Below are 14,570 nucleotides of genomic sequence, written 5' to 3'. Positions count from 1 at the left end.
GAATTCGATAAAAATCATTCTTTTAGCATAGGATGTCCAATCCTAGAATATGGTAGGAAGTCCTCTTTTCACATTATGCATAAAAATGAGTTATGTATTATTTTTCAAAAATTTTATTATAGTTCCGCTACTACTATTGATATAATTCTCAATATTTTTGGAAAGAATAAGACTTTGTAGTACGATTATGATAGAATAACTATCATTAGACTTAAATCCAATTTGTGAAATTAAATCATAAGTTTACTATAATTTTATTAGCGCATAAAAGCATTAAAAAATCATTTTCTAACCTCTAGCTTAACTAGCATAGAGTTTGATTTTTGAATTGAGAATTTATCAATGAGAAGCATCCATTTGAATAAGAATTAGTCATAGGAATGACCATTCTTTTGGGGAGAGAGAGACATACATAAAAAGCATCCTAGCATAAATATAAACTTTTTGTGATTAATCATTAGAATTTCTATAGAAAGCTTAATTTGTATTGAAAAACAATTCATTTGAAACTTTTGAAGCTTGAGAGGGGTTGAGAAGTGAAATCATTGCGAATATTAAAGAAAATCATGAAATTACATCTTACCTCTTGGTTTTTCTTGCTTCTTTATCTTAGAAGGAAGCCCCCAACCAATCAATTGGTTTAGTGTGTTGAGAAGAAAGCTTCAAAAGAGAGAGAAGCTCCAATCTCTCCAAAAGTAGAGGATTTTTAAGGAATAATAGAAAATATCATTATTTTAATGTAATACTTGCATGGTATAGCTCAAAGATGAGAATACAAAAGAATGAGAGTCTATTTATAGGTGAGGGAGGCCACTAATCGAGTCCAACTAAGTTCTAGAATTTTCTAGCTTCAGTTTGGCTGAATTTGGATAAGATTTGGACTAGTTTAGCTCCCATTTTGATCCGAGAGGAGAGATAAAAATATCATAATTTTTTTGAATTAAAAACTCATCCACATGTGTGAAATAGGTGCCTACCTCAAAGTCTCCTCCTTCTTATACCAAGGTGTCAAAAATGTATCATTATTCCAAAATATCTCATTTTTTTAGTAATATCTCATAGTTTTTAACTAATAAATCTTGTACTCAGTCAACTCTTCATCTTATGTGAGCATTTACTCATTTTTTAGTAATATCTCATAGTTTTTAACTAATAAACCTTGTACTCAGTCAACTCTTTATCTTATGTGAGCATTTACTTATTTTTTGATATTTTATTTTATTCTTTGGATTTATCTCATCAACCGAGGCTGGTCAAGACCTCGGCCGGGACCTTGCTATGCGAGACTTTCTCCATTGCAACTTTATTACTTAGGTCTCCACCCACGACCTCATTCACAAGATGGTCAAAATGCTTGCCTAGCATTCTTTACATAAAACAATCTTTTAAAAATAGATCATAAATACAGTTTCTAACAAACTCTCGTCTTTTCACATCGTTCCACATCATTTCCTGTTATTCCACATTCTTCTAAATCAATTCACTTTGCTTAATCCACATCCAATCATATGCATTCTCATCGTCTTTCATCCATTCTCATCCAATCACATCATATTACATCTCATCACATTCTCATCCAATCACATCATATTACATCTCATCACATCTATCCACACCTATCCTCATCGCATCTCATCCATTCTCATCTACCCATATCCACATCACATCACATCACATCCATTCTCATCTACCCATATCCACATCACATCACATCACATCCATTCACATCTCATCTCATCCATTCACATCTACCCCGATCCACATCACATCACATCACATCCATTCACATCACATCTCATCCATTCACATCTACCCCGATCTACATCACATCACATCACATTCATTCACATCACATCTCATCCATTCACATCTACCCCGATCCACATCACATCACATCACATCCATTCACATCACATCTCATCCATTCACATCACATCACATCCATTCACATCACATCAAATCTCATCTATTCATATCTATCCCGATTCACATCTCATCTATTCACATCTATCCCGATTCACATCACATCACATCCAATCTCATCACATCTCATCCATTCACATCTATCCCGACTCACATCACATCCATTCATATCACATCTCATCCATTCACATCTATCCCAATTCACATCACATCACATCCATTCACATCACATCTTATCCATTCACATCTATCCTGATTCACATCACAACACATCCATTCACATCACATCTCATCCATTCACATCTATCCCGATCCACATCACATACTCATAATTTGAATCATGCTAAAAATTTCTCTTTTTCTATTTAATTTCTTGGATCTCAAATATTATGGAAATTCCTCTTTTTGTATTTAATTGATTGAATTCCAAATGTAGTGGGAATTCCTCTTTTTGTATTTAATTGATTGAATTCCAAATGTAGTGGGAATTCCTCTTTTATCATAAAATAAATTTATCTAAAATTCCTCTTTTCTTTAATAAAAACATCATTTATTCCAAATATGACAAGACTTCCACTTTTACCATTTAAATGATTGAATTTCAAATGTCATGGGAATTCCCCTTTTATCATTTAAATTTTCTCATCCATAAAATTAATTTATCTAAAATTTCTCTTTAAATAAAAATATTCATTATTTTAATATACCAAAATTTCTCTTTTTCTATTTAAATACATGGATCTCCATTATCATGGAAATTTCTCTTTTTGCATTAAAAAAATACCAAAAACTCCTCTTTTCTTAATTTAATTATTTATGCATAAATACTAAAAATTAGTTTCCCATGAATTCGATGAGAATCATTCTGTTAGCATAGGATGTCCAATCCTAGAATATGGTAGGAAGTCTTCTTTTCACATTATGCATAAAAGTGAGTTATGTATTAATTTCTAAAATTTTTACTATAGGTCAGCTGCTATTATTGATAATTTTTAATATTTTTGGAAAGAATAAGACATTGTAGTACGATTATGATAGAATAACTATCATTAGACCTAAATCCAATTTATGGAATTAAATCATAAGTTTACTTTAATTTTATTAGCATAAAAGCATAAAGAAGCCATTTTCTAACCTCTAGCTTAACTAGCATTTATCAATGAGAAGCATCCATTTGAATAAGAATTAGTCATAGGAATGACCATTCTTTTGGGAAGAGAGAGAGAGATACATAAAAAGCATCCTAATTAAGCATAAATATAAACTTTTTGTGACTAATATCATTAGAATTCTTATAGAAAGCTTAATTTGCAATGAAAAACAATTCATTTGAAACTTCTCGAGCTTGAGAGGGGTTGAGAAGTGAAATCATTGAGAATGTTAAAGAAAATCATGAAATTACATCTTACCTCTTGGTTTTCCTTGCTTCTTTATCTTAGAAGGAAGCCCCCAACCAATCAATTGGTTTAGTGTGTAGAGAAGAAAGCTCCAAGAGAGAGAGAAGCTCCAATCTCTCCAAAAGTAGAGGATTTTTGAGGGATAATAGAAAATATCATTATTTTAATGTAATACTAGCATGGTATAGCTCAAAGATGAGAATACAAAAAAATGGGGTCTATTTATAGGTGAGGGAGGCCACTAACTAGGTCCAACTAAGTTGTAGAATTTTCTAGCTTCGGTTTGGCTGAATTTGGACAAGATTTGGACTAGTTTAGCTCCTATTTTAATCCAATTTGATCCAGGAGAGATAAAAATATCACAATTGTTTTGAATTAAAAACTCATCCACATGTGTGAAATAGGCGCCTACCTCAAAGTCTCCCCCTCCTTACCAAGGTGTCAAAAATGTATCATTATTCCAAAATATCTCATTTTTTTAGTAATATCTCATAGTTTTTAACTAATAAACCTTATACTCAGTCAACTCTTCATCTTATGTGAGCATTTACTCATTTTGGATATTTTCTTTTATTCTTTGGATTTATCTCATCGCAACACTGGGATTAATCCTATTGGTCCATAGGAACCTTAATTGGACCATAATCCAGAAATTTCTGAAAATCTAGACCCTTAGGCTAAGGTCCCTTATAATATTTTTAATTGATTCCTAATGCACATTGGAAAGTTCATTTTGAACTTCTGTTTCAAGGGAAACCATTTTAGACACTAGGAGGATTTTTATATCCAAAGATATCTCAATTTTGGATTATCTCTCTCTAGATATTTTCTCTCTCTAGATATTTTCTCTCTCTAGGCCAAAACAAGGTAAAACAAGATCTTTCTTCTATTTTAGAGGAGAATAATTACAAGAACAGAAGGGGAAGTTCTTACATCTTTACACCTCAAAAGTAGGAGGTTCTTACATCTTTACACCTCAAAAGTAGGAGGGAGGAATCTTACAGACCTCATACAGGAGTTAGAATTTGAAATCCGTTATCATAAGGAAGTTCAAGATAGTCACACCACTTACACACCCAATATGAAATTGCCTTTTTCACGGATTCAGTTGTCTTTAAAACAATCTTTTAATGAAACCATAGTATCACTGATCATAATCCTCCAAAATATCCAACTTAAATTCTAATTTCCAATCATTTCTTCATCGGTGTACCTATGGCATCATTGGCAACTAGAACGCTCACCACCTGTCCACTCAGGGGCCTTTTCAATAGTTCCTAGCTCATAGTTATAAAAATCCAGATGGACTCTCCGTTGAAGATCAGCAAGATCAACCAACAGATCCATATAAAAGAGCCATGGACTCATCCGCCGTTAAGAACAAGCAAGGTCAATCAACCAGATCCATGCCCGAGTTCAGAAAACAACTCTAACCCGTTGTTCCATTTTTCTTCCTCGACGCACGCGCGTGGGTATCCTCGACGATCCCAGAACCTTAGCACCATATGGTCAACACCCTCTAGGATCCTTCATAGGTAACCAAGTGCTTCACTCATAGGCCGCTTCCTTGGTCCCTCATCCACCGTACCGGAAGCTCACCATTTAAATCGAACTGAGGCTGGTCAAAACCTCGGCCGAGACCTTGCTACGCGAGACTTCCTTCGTTGACTCTCCGTTAGCTGCTGTTGCAACTTTATCACTTAGGTCTCCACGAACTCATTCACAAGATGGTCGAAATGATTTCCCAGCATTCTTGACATAAAACAATCATTTAAAAACAGTTCATAAATATAGTTTCTAACGAACTCTTATCTTTTCACATGGTTCCACATCATTTCCCGTTATTCCACATTCTTCTAAATCAATTCACTTTGCTTAATCCGCATCCAATCATATGCATTCTCATCGTCTTTCATCCATTCTCATCGTCTTTCATCCATTCTCATCCAATCACATCATATTACATCTCATCACATCATCCAATCACATCATATTACATCTCATCACATCTATCCACACCTATCCTCATCGCATCTCATCCATTCTCATGTACCCATATCCACATCACATCCATTCACATCTCATCTCATCCATTCACATCTATCCCGATCCACATCATATCCACATCTCATCCATTCACATCTCATCTCATCCATTCACATCTATCCCGATCCACATCATATCACATCACATCCATTCACATCACATCTCATCCATTCACATCACATCACATTACATCCATTCACATCACATCTCATCTATTCACATCACATCTCATCTATTCACATCTATCCCAATTCACATCACATCTCATCTATTCACATCTATCCCCATTCACATCACATCACATCCATTCTCATCACATCTCATCCATTCACATCTATCCCGACTCACATCACATCTCATCCATTCTCGTCACATCTCATCCATTCACATCTATCCCGACTCACATCACATCCATTCACATCCCATCTCATCCATTCACATCTATCTCAATTCACATCACATCCATTCACATCACATCTTATCCATTCACATCTATCCTGATTCACATCACATCAAATCCATTCACATCACATCAAATCCATTCACATCTATCCCGATTCACATCACATTACATCCATTCACATCACATCTTATCCATTCACATCACATCTTATTCATTCACATCTATCCCGATTCACATCACATCTTATCCATTCACATCACATATTATTCATTCACATCTATCCCGATTCACATCACATCACATCCATTCACATCACATCTCATCCATTCACATCTATCTTGATTCACATCACATCTCATCCATTCACATCTCATCTCATCACATCACATCTCATCCATTCATATCCATCACATTTATTGTATTCCCATCCCATCACATACATTCTATCCACATTACATCACATCCACATCATATCTCATTCATTGCATCCACATTACATCTCATCCACATCCATCCATACCTCATCACATCCATACACATTCCATCTCATTCATCCACATCCATCCAGACATTCACATGCACGTCTATCCACATCCATCCATTCATTCACATCCATCCATTCATTCACATTCACATCCACATATATTCACATCACATCACGTTCCATCCACATCTCATCACATTCACATCCACGTCCCTTTACATCACATCACATCTCATCCACATCCACGTCCACATCAATTTACATCACATCACATCTTATCACATCCACATCCACATCCACATCACATCCTATCACATCCACATCCACATGCATTTACATGATCACATCACATCTTATCACATCCACATCCATTTACATTACATCACATCTTATAACATCCACATCCACATCCATTTACATCACATCACATCCTATCACATCCACATTCACATCCATTTACATCACATCACATCTTATCACATCCACATCCACATCTATTTACATCACATCACATCCTATTACATATCCTTACGTCTCATTCACATCCACATCCATTTCACATTTAGTAACATTTTTTTTATACCGATGGGACCTTTCTAAATTTCTGCCAATTGCTTGGCTTAGGTAAAGGTTCTTTTTCTCAACGAATATTTTCATATTCTTTACCTAAGCCAATTGCTTGGCTTAGGTAAAGGTTCTTTTTCTCAACGAATATTTTCATATTCTTTTTCAATTTTCTCAAGTGAAATATTCAATATTCTTCTTTTTTAGTAAAAGATTCATGGATTTACAAAAATCAATTCTACCCATATTTTCCAATAATGCTCAAAATTTCACTTTTGATAAATACTCATAATTTGAATTATGCTAAAAAAATTCTCTTTTTCTATTTAATTTCTTGGATCTCAAATATCATGGAAATTTCTCTTTTTGCATTTAATTGATTGAATTCTAAATGTAATGGGAATTCTTCTTTTATCATAAAATAAATTTATCTAAAACTTCTCTTTTCTTTAATAAAAATATCCATTATTCCAAATATACCAATAATTTCACTTTTACCATTTAAATGATTGAATTTTAAATGTCATGAAAATTTATCTTTTATCATTTAAATTTTCTCATACATAAAATAAATTTATCTAAAATTCCTCTTCAAATAAAAATTTTTATTATTTTAATGTACCAAAATTTCTCTTTTTCTATTTAATTACATGGATCTCCATTATCATGGGAATTCCTCTTTTTGCATAAAAATAAAAATACCAAAAATTTCTCTTTTTTAAATTTAATTATTTATGCATAAATACTAAAAATTAGTTTCCCATGAATTCGATGAAAATCATTCTTTTAGCATAGGATGTCCAATCCTAAAATATGGTAGGAAGTCCTCTTTTTACATTATGCATAAAAATGAGTTATGTATTAATTTCTAAAATTTTTACTATAGCTCCGCTGCTATTGTTGATAATTTTCAATGTTTTTGGAAAGAATAAGACTTTGTAGTACGATTATGATAGAATAACTATCATTAGATCTAATCCAATTTATGGAATTAAATCATAAGTTTACTATAATTTTATTAGCATAAAAGCATTAAAAAACCATTTTCTAGCCTCTAGCTTAACTAGCATAGAGTTTGATTTTTGAATTGAGAATTTATCAATGAGAAGCATCCATTTGAATAAGAATTAATCATAGGAATGACCATTCTTTTGGGAAGAGAGAGATATACATAAAAAGCCTCCTAATTAAGCAGAAATATAAACTTTTTGTGATTAATCATTAAAATTCTTATAGAAAGCTTAATTTCAATGAAAAACAATTCATTTGAAACTTCTCAAGCTTGAGAGGGGTTGAGAAGTGAAATCATTGAGAATGTTAAAGAAAATCACGAAATTACATCTTACCTCTCTCTTGGTTTTGCTTGCTTCTTTATCTTAGAAGGAAGCCCCTAACCAATCAATTAGTTTAGTGTGTTGAGAAGAAAGCTCCAAGAGAGAGAGAAGCTCCAATCTCTCCAAAAGTAGAGGATTTTTGAGGGATAATAGAAAATATCATTATTTTAATGTAATACTAGCATGGTATACCTCAAAGATGAGAATACAAAAGAATGAGGGTCTATTTATAGGTGAGGGAGGCCACTAACTAAGTCCAACTAAGTTGTAGAATTTTTCAACTTCGGTTTGGCTGAATTTGGACAAGATTTGGACCAGTTTAGCTCATATTTTGATCTAATTTGATCCAGGAGAGAGGAGAGATAAAAATATCACAAATTTTTTGAATTAAAAACTCATCCACATGTGTGAAATAGGCGCCTACCTCAAAGTCTCCCCCCTCCTTACCAAGGTGTCAAAAATGTATCATTACTCCAAAATATCTCATTTTTTTAGTAATATCTCATAGTTTTTAACTAATAAACCTTGTACTCAGTCAACTCTTCATCTTATGTGAGCATTTACTCATTTTTGGATATTTTTTTTATTCTTTGGATTTATCTCATCGCAACACTTGGATTAATCCTATTGGTCCCCCACCATAGGAACCTTAATTAGACCATAATCTAGAAATTTCTGAAAATCTAGACCCTTAGGCTAAGGTCCCTTATATTATTTTTAATTGATTCCTAATGGAAAGTTCATTTTGAACTTCTGTTTCTGGGGAAACCATTTTAGACACTAGGAGGATTTTTATATCCAAAGATATCTCAATTTTGGATTACCTCTCTTTAGATATTTTCTCTGTCTAGACCAACACAGGGTAAAACAAGATCTTTCTTCTATTTCAGAGAGGGAAATAATTACTAGAACAGAAGGGGAGGTTCTTACACCTTTACACCTCAAAAGCAAGAGGGAGGAATCTTACAGAGCTCATGTAGGAGTTAGAATTTGAGATCCGTTATCTCGTAAGGAAGCAACCAATCAAGTAGGATCCCCAAGGTCAATACTATCTCTATTATTAAGATAACAACTGACTTCTATCTATCTTTTAAAGGGCATTGCCAATGTGATTCCCATTTTGGTTGGGTGATTGGTCAAGGCCAGTTATATCCCACGAGGTTTGAGTGTTTTGAACACTCCACCGATGAGTATTGTTGAGAGAAAGATATCAGAAACGTATTTTATTAGAGGTGGATTATGGCTCAAGGATGGCAAGGCTTGTGTGCCTAATGATCTAGTCTTAGATGCATCCAAGCTTTGAATATTGCATGAGTGCCATGATGCACCTAGTGTGGGGCATGTCAGCATAAATAGAACCTTGGCCTTGGTTGGCTGGCATTTCTATTGGTCACACATGAAATCCTTTATTGAGGATTATGTGCAGAATTGTGCCCAATGCCAGGTTAATAAAGATAAAATGCTTAGCAAATTCCCGAGAACAAGTGACAAAGTGTCTTGATGGATTTTGTGGTTGTATTACCCTGGACTAGTAGGGGTCATGACTTAATCTGGTTGTGGTTGACCAATTAATGAAAATGGTTAGATTTATCCCTACTTAGTTGTTAAAGAGCCACGAGTTGGCTCAACTCTTTGTGGAGCCTCAGTATAAGATCTATAAATTGCATGAGGAGATTTTCAATGACTGAGATCCCAAATTCACTGCATAATTCTGGTAATCAGTGTACACTTAGGCATGTCATCCTCGCATCATCTGGAGAGACAAAGAGGGCAAAATAGACTATGGAGCATATGCTAAGAGGGTATGTCTCCATAGGGAAAGGTATCTTCTAGAGATTAAGTTTACTTATAATAGTAGTAAGTGTTAGACATCATCCCCTACTTGCTGGCTTCCTATTTGGTGTCCTATTTTAGCCTCTAGGTTGACCATGTTAGTCTGAGGGGCTGGTCACACCCCACATATATTTTCCCATATTTTTTTTCCATTTTATGGAGTCTTGGGTATTTTTCCCAGTCGTGTAGGTATTTATCTCTAGTCGGCTGCCTTCATGGTTAGGTATATATAGCCGGCATGCCTCCCTCATATTTCATTGCTTAATATTGCTTGCCTAGCTGCAATCCCTCACATACGAGGTTCTCCCCTCTTGCTCGGGACATGTATTCCTTTTGGTGATGATATTGAGAGCAGGTTCTCACCTATGTTTCCTCTCCATCTCTCTCTTTCACTCTCTCTCACTCTCTCTCTTGTGTTTCCACTTTCCCTTCTTTTGCTGCACATTCTATCATGGTATCAGAGCATCGGTGATTTTCAACGTTGGATGCTCCCTCCTCTACCTCTTCATATCTGCGTTTTTCTGCCCATGGACAGATCTGCGCTTTTGTGTTTACGTTGAAGCTTGCGTTTCTTCAAGGGATGATTGATAGTAGATACCCATTCAATGGGCTACAGTTTCCTCTCTTCACAGGGCGTCAGTTTGCAGCTTCTTGGCAGCCTGACAAGGGTGTTTTTTTCTGGACAACATACCTATCCTTCTTGGTGGCACCTTCCAAGGGTTCTCAGGCGTTTTTTTCAGGATTGGACAGCAACAACGCTATCCTAAACAGGCTGCGTTTTTTGGTCTACTTGGGCTTGCTTTCCCAACCCTGATCTTGGAGCTCTCTGGGCTCCCTTTTGCCTGTCCCTTCTGGTTATCTTGTGCCATCCCTCCCATCCCCTGATTGTTCTCTGCAGCAGTTCTTGTTCTGAGGCTTCAGCGTTTCCATATTCAGCCGCTTATACCTCTGCATTTTCAGATTTGCAACCAAGCGGCTACCACAGGTCACCGCACAAGCTGTCCGTGTGCACAGAAACATGTGGCATAGTTTTTGAAATAAAAAAACATATATGGCTGAGTTTCACAGCCATTTAAAGCTGAAATAAACTCAGCCGTAGGAACTCGGCCTATGTTTGACTTGCAGTTTTTGGAATATCTTACGGCAAGGTTTGCGGTGTTGGGTTGGCAGGATGTGCTGGTCAAAAGCTGTGTGATGAACTGGTTAACTGCTCATGTTGTAAACAGCATGGTAAATGAGTGGAGAAGAAAGATCAGCATGGAAAAATAAAAATAAAAAAAGGCAACTTACGGTTCTATTTGTGGATATGAATATTATTAGCAGGTATGCTGTGTTTTAATTGTCATGGAAAAATAAAAAATTACATGCGAAAGGTTGAAAAGTCTGGCAGGAAAGTGAAATGTCCACATGAGGTTGCTATACCTCTGATGACCCAAGGGTATTGGTTTGTATATGTAATTGCATTTTCCAATTATTAGTGACATTTTTGTACAAATGAATGGTCCTCACAACCTTCACAGAAATTCAATTTTATAGTTATTTTCTAAGCATAATAATCCTTTTTTTAGATTTGCCACCTTAAAAGTCCAAAAACTAATTTGGTCCCACGGCTCAGTGCTTATGCCACTGTTGTCACATCAAGCATGACACTTTCCACGGCTCAGTGCTTATGCCACTGTTGTCACATCAAGCATGACACTTTCCAACGCAATACTGGATGACCCCCCTGGTTCAAGTGCACGATGAGAAGCCGCCTTCCACGTGGCAGCTCTTTGTTGAAGGTCCTGTGAGTGCATGAGAGCCATGACAGACTTTTGGACATTGTCCCTCTGTATTATACCGTCCTCCCCCTTTTGCATGGCTACCCCTAGCTTCCATACCTTCGTTATAAGCACTGCATTGAGATGTTGATCTGCAAAGAAAGGGTAGCATAGCATGGGAACACCCATGTGAATGCTCTCCAGTGCAGAGTTCCACCCACAATGCGTTAAAAATCCACCAACCGCCGCATGGCCTAGCACCTCAATTTGCGGGGCCCAGTTGATGATGAGGCCATGGCTCCATGTTCGTTCTAGAAACCCTTTTGGGAACAAATTGCTCCCATCTCGTGCCACCCATAGGAATGGCTGCTTGCTTTCTTCAATGCCAGCAGCGAACTCTACAAGCTGATTTTGTGTCAAGGAAGCCATACTACCAAATGAGATGTAGAGCACGGAACCCCCCTCTTGTTTGTCAAGCCAGTGGAGGCAGTCACTTTCTTCTTGGTAGAAGCTTGCACTTAGGGTTGCATTGTTGTCAAGGCGAGGCGGCAGGACGGGCCCCACGTAACGCACATGGGTTGGGCAGGTAGAGGCTTTGAGGCTAGGGGCTTCCAGCTCTTCAAATGTGTTCACCACAATGCAAGCTGTATCTTCCATACCATTTAGTCTCTGCGTGAAGTGGTTCAAACGCTCTGGATCACGAAATGGCAATGCGCCCAGAAAGTCTGATCGCTTAAGAATAATGCCGCCTGTCTCCATATTAGCATTATTGGGATCATCACCATCTGAATAGACATAAAATCAAGTCAATCATTGTCTCATCGCCGAATGGCCTGACCTCACTTCTGGAACGTCGACCCACTAGTCATTATGAATCATTCTCAAAAGTTCAACTTACAACTGCCATTTCCTAGCCTGTGTTTGAATGATTAATCAGTAAGCCATTTGTGGTAACCTTCAGACTTTAGTTTCTTCTCCATTCTCTCCCCACATCATTCCCCCCCTCTCAGTGGTTCATGCGTTAGTTCCCTAATAGGGAGATCTTGAGTTCATGTGTTTTGTGGTTCAATTGCACATCAGTATCATCACATGCAAGTGTTGTGGTTCAATTACACATCAGTGTCATCACATGGATGATGTGGTCCTGCCTACGATGATAAAAATCTCCCTCTTCTCTCTCCCCAGAATTTCAACTTGATTATTAAATGATCAATTTGAGAACCAACTCAATTTCTAAAATTCTTATTCATACTCCTGCGTGCTCTATATGTAATATATTTGCTCTCTCAAATCATATACATACATATATATATACATACATACATATATATATATATATATATATATATATGTATGTATGTATGTATGTATGTATGTATGTATACACACACATACATACACACGCACGTGCATGACACACACCTAATACATATGTACATACATGCATGCAGAATACATACACATAATTATCTGCAGATAGAGCCTAAAAAACAATGACATGTGACTAAATCAAGGCAAAAAATGGTTGCAGTACCAGGGATTTTGAAATTTCCGCTTCTCATCTCCAGCGTAGAAGCCAATCCCATCCCATTGGTGGTCCAAAAAATCACTCTCTTGATCCCTAGCTTGGTAGCGAGAGATTGAGTCCATGGAAAGAAAGAATCTGCAATAATACACGTGATGGGGTGTGGGGTAGCCCGAGAGTTGATGATCATCTCCTCAAGCAACCCTTGCTGCGATTCAATGCCCTTGAGAAGGGCCTCCATCTTGTGATGGGTATCGAGCATGCTTTGTCCGGGCAAGAGCGGCTCTTGGTACCCACCACCAGGGATAATGGCAAACCTAACGTCCAGGCCAATAGCAGCACTGGGTTTGATGCGATCATGGGCCTTCTCTGTGTTGAGGAAAGTGATGACAAAACCACGCAAGGCTAGGTGCACGGAGAAATTAAGCAGAGGGTTGATGTGCCCTGGGGCAGGCATTGGAAGGACCAAAGCATGGGGCTTGCTACTACTACTACTAGCTACGAGAGGAGGTGTAGAAGCATCCATGGCAAGAAGCTCAAGCTCTCTCACTAGAGAAGGTAGTGTGAGCTTTTTACAAACAGGGAACCCATCGCCCCATTTTATGCATCACTAGAGAAGAAAGGAGCCTCAACTTTCTTTTTGCCCTTTGCTAGACTGGCTTTTGTTCAGTGGCCTCACCTTTTTGTCAACACGCGTGCATATTCCTTTTTGGAAAAAAACAAGCTTTCCGTTTCTCCATTGTGAAAAAGCATTTCCCCCACTAAAGTCTTGTGTGAAAGATTCTCTAGTGTGAAATTGATTTTATTTTTTGAAATTGTAATGATCGATTTATTTTATTTTGCATGTGTCTTTCCTCAAAACCACTTCAGCAAACTTCAATGATTTAACTGCATTTAAACGACCATTTTTTTTGGACCAATAATATTTATTTGCATTAATAACTATTCAAAAACTGGCATACATCACCCCCAAAGACTCAACTCTCTACTCTTTTTTAACCTCATTCAAGATTTTACATAGAAATTCCCATCTTTCATCCTTACACAAGAAGCAAGACTGATCCCACGAGATCTGATACCCTAGCAATAAGCAAGCCTCCATCATGGCCTCAGTAGTGCAGCCCCGGGGGGACTGTTTTTCTAACATAACCCCATGCTTTGACCAAACCTTGACAGTAGGGCTAATGCCAACCGGGTTCTCAATAAAGGCTACAAATGTGTGATCCGTTTGTTTTTCCTTGCGGTACCATCTCTGAGTTTTAGGACCAAATCTTGGAGGCCTTTTTCTTCTTAATCCAACA

General features: G+C 36.8%; 1 protein-coding gene across 1 annotated transcript; it reads right to left on the bottom strand.

Annotated features, from left to right (window-relative positions):
- Window positions 1–11,412: 11,412 nt before the first annotated feature.
- Window positions 11,413–13,892, bottom strand: LOC147636005 ((R)-mandelonitrile beta-glucosyltransferase-like). The gene is made up of 2 exons (XM_086801448.1): window positions 13,279–13,892; window positions 11,413–12,529 (listed from the first exon to the last, which is right to left on the bottom strand). Exons 1-2 carry the CDS (start codon window positions 13,793–13,795, stop codon window positions 11,652–11,654), a joined length of 1,395 nt encoding a protein of 464 aa, XP_086657574.1. The 5' UTR covers window positions 13,796–13,892; the 3' UTR covers window positions 11,413–11,651.
- Window positions 13,893–14,570: the final 678 nt, after the last annotated feature.

The sequence above is a fragment of the Cibotium barometz genome, chromosome 8 (assembly GCF_041138505.1).
Source record: "Cibotium barometz isolate CiBa-2024 chromosome 8, ASM4113850v1, whole genome shotgun sequence".
NCBI lineage: Eukaryota > Viridiplantae > Streptophyta > Polypodiopsida > Cyatheales > Cibotiaceae > Cibotium > Cibotium barometz.
This window is presented reverse-complemented; position numbering and strand designations above follow the sequence as displayed.

Coding starts and splice junctions, on each gene's coding strand:
- LOC147636005 (XM_086801448.1), bottom strand. CDS start 13,795: ATGGATGCTTCTACACCTCCTCTCGTAGCTAGTAGTAGTAGTAGCAAG. Junction 12,530..13,278: donor CGGAAATTTCAAAATCCCTG/GTACTGCAACCA, acceptor ATGTCTATTCAG/ATGGTGATGATCCCAATAAT.